Source organism: Camelus bactrianus, chromosome 19 (assembly GCF_048773025.1).
Source record: "Camelus bactrianus isolate YW-2024 breed Bactrian camel chromosome 19, ASM4877302v1, whole genome shotgun sequence".
In the NCBI taxonomy this organism is placed as follows: Eukaryota; Metazoa; Chordata; class Mammalia; order Artiodactyla; family Camelidae; genus Camelus; species Camelus bactrianus.
In genome coordinates, this window is record NC_133557.1 from 20847607 (window position 1) to 20865063 (window position 17457).

The 17457-nt window shown below is 48.3% G+C and overlaps 1 protein-coding gene across 3 annotated transcripts in view; it reads right to left on the reverse strand.

Annotated features, from left to right (window-relative positions):
• Nucleotides 1–622: 622 nt before the first annotated feature.
• The window catches only part of ELMO2 (engulfment and cell motility 2), a 37689-nt gene continuing 20854 nt past the window's right edge, over nucleotides 623–17457 (reverse strand). For all 3 annotated transcript variants that reach the window (XM_010958643.3, XM_045519321.2, XM_045519320.2), the window contains exons 9-21: nucleotides 16853–16931; nucleotides 13654–13704; nucleotides 9524–9646; nucleotides 9107–9241; nucleotides 8449–8553; nucleotides 8247–8355; nucleotides 7676–7812; nucleotides 6384–6547; nucleotides 6155–6267; nucleotides 5860–5967; nucleotides 5048–5130; nucleotides 3343–3420; nucleotides 623–2188 (exon numbers count right to left, since the gene is read on the reverse strand). In XM_010958643.3, the coding sequence (XP_010956945.1) occupies nucleotides 1988–2188; nucleotides 3343–3420; nucleotides 5048–5130; nucleotides 5860–5967; nucleotides 6155–6267; nucleotides 6384–6547; nucleotides 7676–7812; nucleotides 8247–8355; nucleotides 8449–8553; nucleotides 9107–9241; nucleotides 9524–9646; nucleotides 13654–13704; nucleotides 16853–16931 (1486 nt within the window). In that variant the 3' untranslated portion in view covers nucleotides 623–1987. The remainder of the gene's footprint in view (nucleotides 2189–3342; nucleotides 3421–5047; nucleotides 5131–5859; nucleotides 5968–6154; nucleotides 6268–6383; nucleotides 6548–7675; nucleotides 7813–8246; nucleotides 8356–8448; nucleotides 8554–9106; nucleotides 9242–9523; nucleotides 9647–13653; nucleotides 13705–16852; nucleotides 16932–17457) is intronic.

The window sequence follows — 17457 nt, forward strand, 5'->3', positions numbered from 1 at the left end:
TTCTCTCCGTACTTAACAACACCTACGATGACACCCAAGCTCTTGGCTTTATTCAGTCCTCAAGGCTGCATGCACTTTCCATGCCTTTTGAAAGAGCTTGTCCTCACCCCCTTCTCCCTCAGAAGCAAGATAAAGCATCTATTTCATCACCGCCCTCATTCAAGCCTCCCAGCTACCAAAGCTGAGGTTTGAAGTAACAACTAAAACACCAGCTGGCAAGCTGGGCACTAAGTACCGGCAACACACAGGGTGAAGAACATGTCTTCTTTGTAAGGCACAAGTACTCGAGCTGTTCCCTGGCTGTGTCCCTGGCAGGGAGAAGAGGGAGAACACGTCCACAGGGGTGTACGGTATGCCTTTCCCTGCTGTACCTGGCAGGCCTGAGCAGAAAGCTCTTTGTCCTGGCGTGACAATCTGTGAGCATCCTTAACCAGCAGGTGTGTGCGTGAGCGCATGTGTGCAGGCTTGTGCGTGGTCGGGAGCACAGTCACTGGAGAGGAGGAAGGGGCTCTTGGAAGGTGGCTGAGCTCTCCAACGTCCTCCAGACACGAGATGAAGGCTTGTCAAGGTGAAAGCTCCCTTGGGCAGGGAGCTAATACAGACAAACAACTGTTAACAGGAACCAGTTTGTACATGAAAGAGTATTTATTGAAAACATGGTTACTGACAGGAATCTCCTGGCCACTCTCAGGTTACAATCCTGGCTCACAACTGGGAGGGTTACCTTTTTTTCTTTTTGGCAGATCACATTTTATTTTTCCTCAAACATTCCATCCTAGGATAGGCAGATCTTATATAAATATATATACATGTCTGTATAAGTATGGCCTATAGTAAAGAAAATATATAGTACACTCTTCATTGGGCAGTACCACCATGCCAAGCTACCAATACTGAATGCCACTGTGCTCACACGTGTCCACGGAGAGAGGCTGTGCGTGTGGTTTATAAGTGCTGCAGCACCAGGGAAGCCCCATTGGCACAGCTGTGGCCTCCGCTGGCCTCAGCTGGCTCCCTGAAATCATGGCCAATGGCAGAAACCACAGCGCTGGGCTAGGAGGAAAGGGAGGCAAACCTCCTGAGGTCTGGCAGGCCAAAGGAAAGCAAATCAGAGGGGCTGCAATTTGGGTTAGGTGGGAGGTTTCTCCCCGTGGAAGGAAACGATGTAAGTGTGGGGGGAGGGGAGTAGAATCTAGTGACCTCACCACAGTCTAGGCCCAGGCCTCATCTGGGCTCTCCCTGCAGAGTTCCTTGAGACTAGGAGGGTGGCTTTAGCCCACATGTCTCTGACTCACCAGGATAAGAGACTGAGAGCATATAGGGAGAAATGTCCATCCACCCATACAACTGTGTGGTCAGGAGGACCTGGTGGCCCTGGAGATCAGAGATGTCAGAGCCAGACCTCAGTAGCAGCAGCAGCACGTTGGCCCTGGACAAGGCCAGGGTGAGCCCTCACGAAGACGGCAAAAGCAACGGCAAGGCATCTAGTAAGCAAAGGTCGAGGCCTCCACTTGGATCTGAGACAGAGGCACGGCTCACCCAAAGGTAGCCTCTCTGAGGCTCTCAATACGCCCAGCATGTCTGTCCACTGCAGGCAGCCTTTCCTGGGCCAGCTCTTGCCCACTCGGGGATCCAGCCAACCAGCGAGCAGGCTCAGGGAGAAAAGGTGAGTGGTGGTTGTTAACTCTGGCTCAAGAAGCAGTTTCTTGGCCTGGAAGGCAGGGGCATCTACTGTCCACTCCTCATGGCCCAACCCCAGGCTCCACGGTGATGGGAAGGGCAGAGCACCCAGCCTTCACGACTCAGAGTAGACAGGGACCAAGAGGAAGCTCTGGGTGGTCCGAGGTGGGTTTGAGGAGTGACTGGTATTTACTGGCCACCACGGTCACTAGAGATTCTGTACAAGCAAAAGACAAGGCACCAGACTGTGAGTGTTCCTCCTGGGCCCCACGTCCCTTGCTGGGCACCGTGGCCTCTGGCTCCAGGCTCAGCCATAGTGATAGACGAAGTCATAGCTGCTGGGCTCCTTGGGCACGGGCGGTGGGGCCTCAGGGATCTGGATGTTCTCCAGGTCCAGCAGCCGCAGTTTCATCTCCATGCTCAGCAGGGTGTCCAGGTCACTCTTGGTCAGCTCGCTGGACATGTCCTTCCCCAGAAGGGCACTGAGGCCGTCAATCCAGATGCAGTACTATGGGGAACAAGTTGCAAAATGTCACCTGGCAGCCCCTGGTCAGTGGAAGGCCCTGGCAAGGTCCCTTTGCTGAGAAGGCTCACACAGTCTCTTTGGGCCCTTTTCAGTACAGGCAGGACTGACCTGGGTAACAGCAAAGAAAAACTGGGAGATCGTTCACTTTCTCAAAAGACCTTTTAGTTTTTATGAGGGCTTTATACTTAAACTCCCTAAGGTAGTATGAAATATGATTAAAAAAAAAAAAACTAACCAATAAAGCAAAATAAGATCTAAGTATTGGGACATCAACTACCTGAAATTCCCCCCGAAATTCATAATGGTGGGGAGGAAATATATATTAGGTGAGAAAGCAGGACATACAAGGAATCACTGTAGAATCTCAATATTGTTTCAAAAAAAGTAAATAAAAAAAAACTCAGTCAATAAATGTTAAAAATAAGTACTAGAAAAATTGAACTTGAGGGTCTCATGATAAAAGGGAAAAAACAGAATTCTCAACTCATCCCTAACTCCTGTTGTTCCATTTTTGTCCATGACTTTGCTCACCTGTCTCCCACCTGCTAGTTCTTCATTTCTTCCCAGTAAAACCCCACTGGCAGCTCAGGCCCTGCCTAAGTGTCTTCTCTTCCAGAAGCCCCACCTCTAGTTCCCTCCAATGGCTCTGAGTTCACCAGACACGTACGCTTTCAACCACAGTTAATCTTCAATATTTAGTGTCTTCCAGTGCTACAGATGAAACTGTAGGCCCCACGTCAGGAGGACCAGATCTATTTGGCTTCAAAGCCTGGGGGTCAGGTCCACCACACCAAGTACCCAAGAGCCCTGAGGAGGGACGATCTGTCAGGCTCACTTGGGTGGGTGGTCATGCAGAAACTGAAAGGAGGAAGGTTTTCCTAGTTCCAGGCAAGTAAGTTATCCCTGGTTGACCCTGTCTTTCTAACGACAACTTATTACTGCTGCTAAGAGTGACACGGAGAACCCAGCTCAGGGGGAAGGACCCCCAGTGTAGCAGTTCCTCGGTGTCAATAGCCTTCATGACACATTGTGGGCCCCTGACTCTAGGGAGACATTCCTGTTCTGCCCACTCCTCCCCTCCAGCTGCAGAGTCACAGAGAGGGCCGGGCTGTCCAAGGCAGCACGACACCGCTCACCTCATACTTATTAGGTGCAATGAAGTTTAAGGTCTCATCGGGGTCATACAGGATGGAGAAAGCCAATTCCAACACCTCCTGAAGGAGAAAGGGTTTCAGGTTTCAGTTATTTGGAGCAATGGAGTGGTCTGGGCTCTATACACCAAGATCTTGGCCAAAGTCCTAGTAACTTGGCTGCCCCACCAAATGTGCTGATTCAAATGTGATGTCATCAAGGTCCCAGGGCTCGCATACAAGTGTGGCTGGAGAAGAGACCTGGGTAATCAACCTTCACTTACCCACTCCCCACTCAAGTCACACCTGAGGTGTGGTGATACTTTCAAGATCGGAGAAAAGTCATTTCTCAACACTTGGAACCTCTGAATGACAGAGCCCATGACTAAATTTCCTTAAATATATATCTGGGTAATTGAAATGAAAGCTTTAACAGTTTAAAAAACTACCACAACAAAAACAAATTATGGCCAAAGACAGGACAACTTGAGCAGCAACACATAATTGTAATGGATTGAAACAAATACAACAGGCTTAAATCCATGAATTCATAATAATACTAAAAAACAAAAGAAAACAAATACACACAAAATAGGTCACTGTTGGGTAATATCAGGGACATGACTCACTGTTTTAAAAGTGGGTACATAAAAGGAAAGAATCAAGCATCTATTCTCCATTCTTATATAAGCTGAACCACTGAGAAACCATAGTAGTTGACAGCAAGTTTCTCTTCAGAGTGGTAGGGCAGCTAATAAATGAAAATGGATGAGTGCACTGGAAGATCATTAGTTTGCAAACCTTAATTTACTAATAAAATAAAGCACTAAGTGTCAAGAGTCTGCCAACATCACAAAGAGAGAGACAACCAGACAATATAGGCTTCTTGACAGAATATAATACCGTCCAGGAAGGGGTCTTGCCCCTCCCCCACAAAACTCAAGCCTGAGCTGGATCAAGCCCCTAGATCTCTCTCCCAATTTACAGATCTGGGACAGAGGAACAGGTTAAACTATACCATGGGGAGACAGTCAGCAGATTTCAGACTCTGGGAAACTACCAAACAAGCAACCTGGTTTCTTCAACTAACAAACCGCTGAGAGAAAAAAAGAAAAAGACAAAAAAGAAGAAAAGATGGAGGGGAAACTTATGATTAAGAAACTTAAAAGACTAATCACAATGTGTAGACCCTACTTGGATTCTGATTTAGCAAACAAAATTGTTATGAGTGTGTGTATGTGTGCGGATATACATAAACATTTACATTATTTTTATAGAGAGAAACTATGACATTTATAAGCCAATTAGTGAAAAATCAAACATCAATGGAATATTTAATAATAAATTACTTTTTATACCTAAAAGGTATGAAAAATGATATTGTGATTATGTTAAAAGAATCCTTATAATTTAGAGATATTTTCTACATATTTACAGATGAAATGATACAATACTTGGGATTTTCTTCAAAGCAATGAGGAGGGACAGGTGCGTGGGTGGGCTTTGCCACTGCTGATGAGGCTCAGCGAGGCATAGGTGGGGGTCCTATCTGTTCTGGTGCATGTTCAAACTGCTCTTAATAAAACATTCAGGAATAATTTAAACAGAGATTGGGTGTGAGGGGCCACGCACCTCAAAAGCAACCACCACAGGCTGCACGCCAGGCATCACTGTGACAGCAGCTCAGACTCAGGACTGCCTCTCTACTCACCTTGTTTTGTTTCAGAGCACTTTTCTCCTTCATGTGGGGACAATCCTTCCCAGTGACAATGGCCTTAATGTCTGCAACAGGAACTGATAAATGAAGGTAATTAGTTTCCAGAGCTTTATGCTGCAAGTTGGCCCCTGCATCAGTGCTGGAAGGGAGGCCCCAGCCCCCAGACTCCTGTACGAGCTCAGGGCAGGGGGCCTGTATCCTCCCTCCTCTGCGGTCCCTCCACATGGACCATGGCCTGCCGGGCTGTGTCAAATCCAACTGGGGGGTCAGTTCAAGGCTTTTGCATTGTCTCCCTAAGGAACGGGGCCTCAGACACTCACCTTATTTCCACTTCACCATAATGAAGGTGACAACCACCACCACCACAAACAGCAGTGACAGCAGCTAATAATTATGCTTACGCCCTGCCAGCCACTGCTCTGAGTGCTTTACATACAGATCTCATTCAGACAACAAGGAAAATGTGGCTATTATTCCCATTATACAGAAGACTCCAAAGCAGAGAGGAGAATTAACTTGTAATTAATTAGAATTAACAGCAAAACCAGGATTTGAATCCAGGCAGTCTGGCTTCAGAGCTTCTGCTCTTAACCATTGCCTGCCTTTAACTTAATCTTTTACAGTCTGCAAAACCCACTCATATCTCTGATCTCACTGAATTCTCCAACCTGTGAGGTAGGCCAGGTAGAGATGTCCTCTGATCGATGGGGAAATGGGTTTTGAAAATAACTGTTTGAAAGAGCCAGGACTAAAATTCAGGTCTCCTGACAGTGAGTCCAGCTACCATGACAGAGAAGTGAACCTACTTTTCTCCTGCAGGGATTCGAATGTCACCTCCCCTTGTGGGTTGTCATCCAAATCACCATAGTGCAGGACCTTGTGGTTCAGGGCCAAGCGGCAGTACCAGAAACGTTCTGGAACACAAGAGGAAGCCGGGCAGGTGAGCAAGGACAGTTCTGGGAAAGGCCTGAGCACACGAGGGGCAAAAAGATGACTCATTCTCTGCCTGCTCCCTGCGGAGACCGTCCAGGCAGGTGCCCCCAGGGCAAGCGGCTCCGCACAGTGAGGACAGACAGCCCAGCGCCCAGGCCCTGGGCTCACCTTGTCTCCGGCGATTTCCAATCTTTCGGAAGCTGCTGCCCTCACAGAGCCTGTTCAGGCGCTGCTGCTTGATCAGTTCAAGGATCTCGGGCTGGATCTTCTCCCTCAGCTCCCTGGGGTGGACATGCACCCAAGTCAGGAGAAGGTCACAGGGACAGCAGAGCTTGTGAAGGGAGACGGAGCCGGCACCACCTCCCCACAACCCCCACCTCCCCGGCTCGGCACTCACACAATTGGCGGGGACTGGAAGTCATCCTGACTCATCCTCTCGGACTGGCGCAGTCGCAGAATCTCAGAGTAGCTCAGGCTACGCAGTTTGCTCTTGAACTGATCCAGAGAGTTGGGTTTAGAGGGCAAAGCTCGAGTGATCTGCTCTCGGACGACTTGCATAACCTGAGAGGAGAGACAAAGGCAGCTGCCCCACCCCTGCTCTGACAAACGGACACCAGGCTCTGCCCTCCCCCGGGGCCCAAGCACAGTAGGGACCACAAGTATCTGCTGGCTGGGCGAGAGTACCGACTCTAAGGCACACCTTTTTAGATGGTTAAGCAGGACAAATGACTGATGGTGACAAATGCTTTATTTCACATATATTTCAACTAGTTACTGGTGTGGTGAAATGAGCTGGAGTCAGAAAGAAATGGTTTCAGATCTTGACTCTGTGCCTTACTCTGTTCCTTGAGCAAGTCACTTAACATCCTCAGGCCCCCACCTACTCATCTTTAAAGCGCAAGGAAGGAAGACACATTTGGTATAGGCTGCTGTGAGGAACATGAGATGCTACGTGGATGCACAGTGCTTGGTACACTGTAGCGTGCTCCAGATATGTGTTAGTTCCCTTAAAACAACGACAGCTAAAATAAAAAGCAGGATACTATCTGCACATCCAGTCAACTCTCCACCAATGAAGGAAAATAAAGGCAAAATCTATAGGAAAAAAAGGCTACAGGGAAACGCATAAATATGGTCATCGCAAGTCGGGGAATTATAAACTTTTCTTCCTTATAATTCACAAATGTTTTACAATGAGATAAGCAGCTTCAAAAGAGCCAGCTCCTAGATTGTCAGCTTTTGAGGGCCTAGCAGTGCTGTCAGGGGTGGGGTACTCAGAAAGCATGGAGGAGTGACTACTGGTAGGTAGTAGTACTCCAACACGCATGTCACACTGACCCACTCCGACCCCTCCCTAACATCTGCAGTTCACCAAAATGCAACAGTGCCTGCACAGAGGAGTGCTCAGGAAACCACAGCTATCACTGTTATGCTTATTCTCCCGTCCACTAAGGAAGAGGAGAAGGGCGAGTACTGGTCCACTGGGCCAATGAGGGGCTCAGGGCACGAAGAGGGAGATACCCGCTCAAGGTTACAGAGTGAACTGAGGGTCTCAGTGCCTCTGTCTCTGACTCAGCACTGCAGCCCACGCTGTCTCCCAGCTCAGGGATTCCCCGGGCTCTGGCCAGCTGTCACAGACTGTCACAGGATGGTCTCAGCCCCTGGGCCTCACAGCTCTGCGACACTGACCTTGTTGAAGTCCTCGGCTGTGGCCCTCATCTCCTTCCAGGTCTTGTTCAACAGTTGGATGCAGATTCCAAAGAGCTCTTCGAACGCTCGGTCGTGGGTGAAGAACATTGGGTGGTAGTCGTTGCGCCCTTCGTTTGCTGCAGAAGGAGAGAAGCAGGCCGAGGGTGAAGCTGGGTGTGCACCCCCAGAAACCTGAGACCCTCTGCTCCAAAGTCTGGAGGAACAAAACCAACTGAGGACCCTGAGGGGTGTGTGGTGGGCCTTCCTGCACTTCCTTAGCTTTCTTCCCCGGGCACTTTCCCGTGGCCTGGCTCTGCCCCAGTACAGGCTCAGCTGGCCCTTACACACAGGGGTAAGTGGATGGTGACATCACTGTTGAACATGCTCAAATCACCATCTCAAACAAAGCCACAGCCAGGGACTCCCATAAAGAAGGGTAAGATGGATTACAGCTCACTCAGTGATTTTCAAAAAAAGCACAATCAGGCTGTCCATTCCAGTGGACAACTAGACACCAGGCTCCTGAGTACAAGGAATGGCTGAAGGGAGAGGGGGAGCCACACAGACTTACGCAGTTCCCCGACCTGTAGGATTTCACAGAGCATTTTGGTGAGTTCAATGGCACTGCGGCCAAAGGGGCACTCATGTTTGTCTTCACGGCTGCTGTTCTCCAAGACGATCTGTGGGGGGAGAGGAAAGGGAGGGTGAGGGAGGGGGGGAGGGAGGCAAACCGTGTGGCATCAGCAAGGAGAAAGCTGGCCCCCAGCCTTTACCCGGATGTAGGTGTCTTGATGGACTTTAGCCAAGTACAGCATGTTGTCCAAGGCCAGCATTCCAGGAGGAGTCTGGGTAAAGTCCATTGCTGGGTTGATGTGGTTCTGGAGAAATAAAGAGACCCGACTTGAGGCTCGGCAGTATCCCTGTGTGTGGTTTCACCTGAGGGGCTGCCAGCACTTCACGCTTCCTCTGTCGGGGCTCCTATGAGACTATGTCCCATGTCTACTACGAGACTGTGAGCTCAAGGTCACGGGGCTGTGGCTGACTTACCTTGAGTCCCCAGCACTGGGCGTACTGCTGGGCACTGAGGAGGTGCCCGATAAGTATTTAATTGAATTAACTCCATTCTCAAGCTGTATCCTCACAAAACACCCACTCCAGCTTTTCAAAGACCTAGCTGCTTTGCCCCTCTCTACCCATGCAGCTGACCTCCCGGGCCCGCCCACAGATGGGTTTGTTCCATGGGCCAAATGTTGCACATACACTTGTGAACCTGCCACAGACAAAACAAACCAAGAGTCGAGGCCTCTCCAGCTTCTTAGTGTCATCTGTAACCGTTACGTTACGAGGGAGGGTTGTTAGGGCTCTGTCCAGGTGGGACCTCTGATAGTCAGGGGAGAAGGTCTACTACCGTCCATGCTCTGGGAAACTTACAGTAAATCCCAGCATTTTGTAGTCCTTGGTATACATGGCTTTGCGTTTTTCAGTCCCACTCCCAGGGGCGTTGCTAGGGTCAGACTCCGCATCAAATGCAATCCTCCTCAGTTCAAATATAATGTCTCTTTGAGCCTGGGAGGTGAAACAGACAGTCAGCAGGTGAATCAGCTAATCAAGGGAAGTAAGGAAAAGAAAGAGTGGGTCAGGCTTTTCTGGGCATAACTGGCCTCAACCAATCTGAGGAGGCATCACCTCTACCTTAGCAGGACAGAGATGGGGTTGGCTCAGAGAGTCACCCAGCAGGAAAGGATCACAGGGAGGCACACAGCAGGAGCTCAGTATGTGGGGTGGAAGGCATCCGATCAAACAGCACACTATTTGAGCCAGGAAAGCTCTGTCCCACTGAGCACCTACCTGATCGTTGGGGTCCATCTTGGTCATCATCCTTTCTTCCAGAAGGTTAAAGGTCAGGACTTGCAGGACGTATAGCTGATGGGCCATCTCGGTTTTGATTGGGCGGTTCCCTCGGATCACATGCTGGAAAAAGCAAAGGCAGGGAACAGAGGGTTGAATCAATATTCTTTTACTGAAGAGTCACATCCACGCTGGTGAAAAAGGAAGTGCTCCAGGCAGGGAGTAGGGCTTTCCTCCCCCACACAGGGACTTGACTTTCAGAAGGGGATGGAACCTGAATGGGCCTGACTCATGCCAAGATGATTCACTGCAGGCCCAAAGGGCACCATCTTTTTTCCTGGACTGCCCTGGGCAGGGAAGCGGGATAAGGGGCGGAGTTTGTTCTGTTAAGATGTGGGAGATCAGTGGCTGGACCTTACTCCAAACAATCCAGACAACAGAGAGTGCATGGAGGAAGATCTGCCTGCACCATTGAATGGTACAATTCTTTTGTTTTCTCTGAGAAAAATAAAATGCTTTGGATGGTCTTATCAAGTAGAGAGGTTTTGAAAATATCATTTTCTTTACATGATCTTGAGACACCCACACAAAGGGAGCAAAGAAAAGGGGGTGGTATCTAATGCTCCTTGTCCAACCCCCTCATTCACTCCCTTCTCTCCCACTGGTGTCCCTCCCCTTCCCTCTGATCACTGTGTATGTCCCCCTCCCTGTGTTCCCACACCACGGCCCTCTCCCTCCTCTAACTCTGTCCTCCCCACTCTCTCCCTCATCCCACTCAGCTCATCACCTCCTCCCTGATGCCCAGCCCACCTGAAATCCTTCACCTCCTCTCATGCTCCATTTCTGTCTTGCTCTACATGCAACACCCCTGTCCCTCTGGGCTAACCAAAGCCGATCCCCTTCCTGTCTCTCGCCGTCCTGTTCTCACAACCATGGCAACCTCCTGCTCCCTTGTATTCCTCACTCCCTTTCTGTCTCACCCACCATCTTGAAGCCTGTCACTCTTGGTCTTTTCTTGCCCAAATGAGGTTCTTGCCTGGTTTCCTACACGTACCACCCTCTGTGCCCTTCATCATTCTCTTACTCAGTATAGGTCGTCACTAGAGCTGTGCTGCCAATATGGGAGCCGCTAGCCATATGACCTACATGCATCTAAGTCAGTTAAAATTAATTCAAGTTAAAAAATCCAGGTCCTCAGTCACACTAGCCACATTTTAAGCTCAGGACGCACGTGCTAGTGGCCACTGTCCAGGGCAGAGTAGATACGGAACATTTCCATTATCACAGGACAGCAGCACTTCTAGAGCACTCTAACTCTAGATCAGCTCTTTGTAGAGCTTGCTCTGATTCTGGATCAATCTCTTTAGATCTGTGCATTCCAATTTGTGGCTGGTGAACACTTGAAATGTGGCTGGCCTGAACTGAGATGTGCTGTAAATATAAAACGCACACCGGATATCAGAGCCTTAGTATGAAAAACGAAAATGTAAAATACCTCATTAATAATTAATAATAAAAATACCTCAATAATAACTGATTACACGTTGATATCACAGTATTTTGGATACACTGGGTTAAATAAAATACATTACTGAAATTAATTCCCCCTATTCCCTTTTTAATGCTGCTTCTAGAACATTTACAATGGAATAGGCGGCTCGCATTATATTTCCACTGGACAGTGCTGCTCTAGGCGTCCCCTCTCCACCGTGCCACTCCAGAGAGCTCTTCTTTCCTCTGCACAGCCCAATACAGTAGCCACAAACTACAGGTGGGTATTTAAATTTAAACTGAAATCTTAAAGAACTACAAATTGAGCTCCCTAGCCACACTAGACACATTTCAAGTGCTCAACAGCCACCCGTGCCCTGGGGCCACCATTCAGGACAGCACCTCAACTGCAGGAGGTTCCACAGGACAGCGCTGCTCCTGGCCAACCCCAGCTCATATGCAGTGCCCTCACCTCCTCCCTGAGCCCTGTCCAGCTCCCTCCGCCACGGGCACGCCCTCTTGTCTCTCCAGAATGAGCTCTCTCTCTCCTCAGCTCCAGCTCAGTTGTCTCTCTGTTGCCCAAACTTACTTTCCATGGTCTGCTCCTCCTCCCCCTCCCCGCCCCAGGGTCTTTTCTCTGCCACCTCCTGCCCCCTCCACACCTCCTCCTGTGCCTCACTCCCAGCCTCTTCCTCTCAGTGTTCCTCCCTCTGCCACTCTGACTTCTCCCTACCTGTCTATCCCTATTCCTTCCTCCTCACCTCTCTCCATAATTCATAAAGCCACTCTGAAGAGAGGTTAAAGTTAATGTGATATTGGTTTTCATTTACTTTAATCCTCCTTTCTCAAACTTAGAGACATCATAGCGGGAGGGTAATTACTCGAGCCATCAATGGCTTAAAGAGACGCAGCTCCAGTCCGATGAAGTCTTATTTGACTGTCAAGCATCTTGAGGCCTCTGCTGGCTGGCTCGACCCTGTTAAGTCCCTGGACTAAGTGAGCAAGCATTAACCTCTTCCTAGCCGACCATTTCACTCCTGAGTCCTGACACGGAACTGTCTTCTGTAGTAGATGGAATTTTTGCTTGTTCACCAGGTTTGTCCAGAAATGAGCTGAACTGCATTTAGGTAAATAATAAGCCTGGAAATTCATTAAAGTTCCCTTAGAAGGGCATCCACCCCCACACAGGAGAGGACAGCGCTCAGGTATGTGGACAAGGATGTGGGGACTCATGTGGCAGGCAGCTTGGGAGCATCTGGTCAGGTTCCTCCTGCCATGCTGGCAGTGGGGCTGTAACCAGGGAGACGGCCCTCAGGCAGGAGCCAGTTCTTCCAGGTGAATCTGGCGGGCTCTGTGTGGTTAGAGCAGCTGATCCCTCCACTTCACAAGTGCTCAGTGTTGCTTCTTGAATCCTATCACCTTTGTATCCTGTTTGCAGTGAAAGAACTGCTCATGTGAGCTCAGTGCTTACCAAGCACCGGGCACCCTGCTAAGCCCTGTATATATATTAGCTCATTTGAGCCTCACGGCCAGATGAGCAAATCGAAGCCGACAGGAGTTAAGTGAATTGCTCAAGATCAAAGATTGGTTAACGGCAGAGTGGGGGCTGCTGACTCCAAAGTTCATGTTCAGCATTATGAAGCCTTTCACACTTGACTCCTAATTTCTCATTTCATTCCCTTCACTGTGGTCTCTCAGTTTTATCTTGTTTTTGAAAACTGATAAAACAGCCTCCTTTTAATCCAGATCCTTGGGTCTCTTCCCCTGGCTCCCACCGCCCTCACCCCCACCTCTGCTCTCCCCACGTAACCCTCCTACATCCCCGTGCAGAACAGGGACTGAGATCTCCCTCCAGACACCTCCCCCTCCCCACCAACTCCTGCTCTACTCTGCTCCCTCATACACCCCTCAGGAGACACACAGATCTTGTAGTGTGATCTAAAGTGCCTATCTAGTTATTTCATGACCCTTATTAAAGCCCCTCAGTTGCTTTCAGGAGAAAGACCAAGGCCCTGCTTGAAATCTGGTCTTTCATCCTCTCCAGCTTCATTACAAATCCTCGCCCCACCCTTTACCCAGTCATACACTCCTTCTAGACACCCCTATCCCCACGCAGGAATTCCTTTTCTGACTGTCTGCTCGCTTATCCTCAGCCTCACCTGAAGACCGGCCTTTCAAGCCTTCCTGACACGTCTCCTGCAAGCAGGACTGACTGCTCTTCCTCTGAAATGTCCCAGGCTGCGTGTCCCTACTAGTGCCCCACACGACTCAGGTTTATGACTAATGTTAGCTGAGTGAATTCCTCTTCCGTGCCTATTTTTAAAATATTCCCTCTGGAAAAAAAATTTTTGGAGTTGTGGGGCAACAAACAGTATAGCAGGCCTAAGTATTTCCTTAGAGGCTCTGCAATTCCTGGTGGGATGGCCCCCCAGAGACAACTCTGCTTGCAGAAGATTACAAAACATAGCTTTCCAGTGTGAGAAGTGTTCAGTACCTTTGACAACTTCCCTCTGAGTGCCCATCCCACTCCCTGGTAATTTCAATAATAGCAATAACTCAACTATAATAATAGTAATAATTGCTGTTAGGAGTAACAAAACAATAATAGTAACAAAATATAGCTTGTTCTGGGAACTTACATTGAGGATTATGGACCGAAGGTGCTTCTGTGCAAACGCATTGGCCATATCCTGTGGGGAAAAAGAAGCAAACATGAGGCAAGGTCGCAGCCATGTAGCTGTGACAACTATCAAGAGGAAGGTGATGTCACAGCTCTGGGGCTTTTTTCCCTTAAATTTGTTTTCCTGTCAAGTTAAAAGTGGGCAAATGGAAAAAAATTCATAGACTATCAAATACACTTTAAATTCCGAAAAGTTCCCACACATTGTTTTTGAGTACAAATTAACACAAACAGGGTTTCCTTTCCCAAGGGCACAATCAACTGTGTCATCTTCAAAGAGGGACAAAGACTACTTCAGGACAAGACACCTGTGTTACAAGGATGCTGGGCGATGGACAATGAGCACAGGGCACAGAGCAGCATGATGGTCCCCAAGCCACATGCACCGTTCCAGGCAGACACCACTGCCAATGCTGGAAGGGACTCTAATGAAACACTGACGTCAAATCGAGGAAAGGACTTGGGCCCTAGCATCCTCCTCTAGCCCCCCAGCAACACACCAGCAGACGGAGTCAGGGCAGGATGTGCTGAAACAGCAGGTGGTCCGTGATTCACTTCTGACCAGTTTAGAGAACAATGTGTTGGGTGCTTTGGGGGTAATCTTTCATAATAGGGTCACCTTTTTTTTTATGTTTGGTCAGATTTTGACAGTAACTATTTATTTTACACACTCAGGAAATAAAGTATCCTAAATTAAGTGAATCTTCCAGGGAATGAAGCTTTAAGGGTCTTCTCAGAACCATTATTTTGACCATTCTTATGCAAATCTCCTAAAAATATATACACTTCTTTATTTCTGAAGAGACTATAATGATTATATAATTAATCGTCGCCAAGGGCTTGGCTTCATCAAAAAAAAAAAACAAACCATCAGTTATCATTCTGTGTTGTGACACTGTAATACCCTAAGAAGCTCCTGAAATGTGAAGCTATTTTCCCCTAAACAAAATGGTCCCAGATTACTGTGCTTTAAATTTTTCTGGCAGCTTTTCATAATTCTTCTGTCTCCTCCTTCCAACGTCAGCCATCACTTCTTATAATGTTAATTAGTATGACTTCACTTTCTAAACTGCTGCCTTAATTTAATTTTATACATAATTCTAAATTAATGGGCCTGAGGGAGCTGTCACACCTCTCCCATGGAGCAGTATCTGTGAGTGTTGTCATTTTTCTCAGAGCTGGAAGGCTTTTCTCTCTCACTTACAGATTTCCAGCCATATTCCAAACGGCTGACCCTCCCAGGAACATTAAGCTTTACTCTGTATTCCTGAGCACACATGGGCTGGCGGAGGAGGCAGGTAGACTAGAAACTTCTTTGGTAGCTATGGGATTAAATCCTGCTGTAGACCACACACCAAGTGGGGAACTGACAATGGTCTACTGCTAGAACATAAAGGCCTTTGACCAAAGTCTTCTCTGTGGTGCTGAGCAGAAAGCACTCATCCTCCTTCATATCCTTGTAAAGCTGACTTCTCTAGTGCTCCCTCTGACCAAGAAATGAGCATCCAAATTTCCCTCCGTCAATTGCCTAAAGCTTTTCCAATTCCTACAGTCTAGTAAGTGTCCAAAAGGGTACGGATTTACCTTTACTTTTGGCTACAGCAGGCTGGAAGGCAATGCATGTAGTTTCATCTAGATGAAAGTCACAGGCTATTTCTGAATTTGATCTTCCCTGGCTGAACCACAGACCATGTGAAGGCAGGTTACAAAGGAGAGATTGGGCCACTCACCCTGGGGCAGGCATCCCCTTAATCCTTTATGTGACTCTGATGTGCTTCACTTCCTAAGTGTCCTGACAAATGAGATTTACAGCTTACAACCTTTCCCTGCATCTTGGAGTCCCCTGAACAGCTAGATCAGATCATGAGACTCTTGCCCAGCTTTGCCCTCCCCACATGGAAGAGAGCGGGGCCCTTTCCACATGGCAGCGCTACTTACAGTGACAGGCAGGTCTAGAGGATTAAGGTGCTTGTCCTGCCGGCAGAAAGCAAAACGCACAGAGAAAAGCAGATGGAATGAGCTTTCAGCTTACATTCAAAACAGGACTAGGAAGGAAGAGGTTAACAGAGCAAAGCCATCCAAGAAAGACAAGGACAGACAGAACCACAGATGCTCCTGGTCCTCCCACCAGAACCTTCCAAGAACTTGGTACACGATCCGACAGGAATTCCAACTTACTGGGTCCATAGCATTGACAGAGAATGACAGTCTTTCTTTAGGACATCTCTTGGACCTCTACCAGAGAAATTTAGAATGGTAGTCCTGGAAGGGCCCTTAGCTTTTGATTTGGCCCTTTCATTTCACAGAAAGAGAAACTGAGACCCAGAGAGGTAAAGGCACTTGCCCAGCAGTGGCAGGAAAAGTATGCAGCCTCGGGGCCCTGGGCTCTTAGCTCGGCGCTTGCTCCGCTGCCCAGCTGACCCTTGGTTTCCTCACTTGTGAAATAGGGGTCTGGCTTCTTCTCAAGACATCCTTATGGAGTAAACGGGGCAGACGTTTGTTGTCCCCACATTACAGGTGAGGAAACTGGGGTTCCAAGAAGTAGAGCAATTTGCTTCATGTCACACAGCTAATTCACAGGGAAGAAAAGTTTAGAACCTGGATCAGAGGATCTTCAAACATGAAACTTTGACCTAAGTCCCTCCACCCCTGCTTCCTTAAGCAAGGACCTCATTTGTTCCTGCCTCCTGGGACTCGGTGGTGATGCCCAGAGGGTCTCCTCTCCCTGCTCCTTGATCCTCTAACCCAGGGGTTCTCACACTAAGGCCAAATGACGCCTGAAACCTGTCTATGTATTGAAGGTCTTAGGAGGACAGCCACATCCACTTGTCTGCCTATTGTTTGAGGCTGCTTTTTGCTACAGTGGCAAAGTTGAATAGCTGCCACGTGAACCACAATGCCCACCAAGTGAAAAACATTTACTTGTCCTCGAGAGGAAGAAGTTTGCAGCTTCTGCTCTGCCCTAAGACCCAGTTGGTTTCCCTCCTAGTTCTTTCCTGGGTCTTTCCTTAGCAAAGGCACTCTGATGGGTTCTGACCACAGAGGGACAGGAGGAAGGACTCTTGGGAAAATTACAGGAGCGGGGCGGTGGGGGGGGGTGGCGGTGAGAAGTCTCTCGGAAGAGCCCAGATGAAAAGCTTGAAAAGACAGCCACAGACCTGTCGCTTGTCCTCAGGAGCCTTCAGAAAAAGTGCGTTAATCAGTGCAATGGCGTAGGTCTGAATCTCCTGGTTGGAGCTGTGTCAACAGAGAAAGAAGGCAGAGGGAGATTAAAAGACTGACCTGCAAGACGATACTCAGAGATGGTTTAAAACAATCACGTGCAGACTGTAATCAAATAATTATCTGAAGCTAAGTCTCAAAAGCTTTCAAGGAGGGCAGACTCCCTCACTCAGCAATTCCACTAACAGGAATTTACCCAAAGACAGTCATCAGAGAGCAGTGCAAGGTGTTTCACTGAAGTACTATTAAAAAAAGAACGAACAGTAAATAATGCAAATGTCCACAGTAGCAACTCTGTGCGTGTATGTTGAAATTCTAAGCAGTCATTAAAAATCATGTTTTAGCATAAAGGCTCTTCAACTAGGATTAGGGATGGGCTTAGAGTGTCTGTGAAAACTGGAAATGGTGCATTCCATGAAGCTGGCGGACTGCGTGACATTTTTTCCAGGGAGATCAGAATCCATATTAGATTTTCAAAGGCATCTGGGATGCAAAAAATTTTAGAACTACCCTTTTAGAAGGTTCCTTGACATGGGGAAAT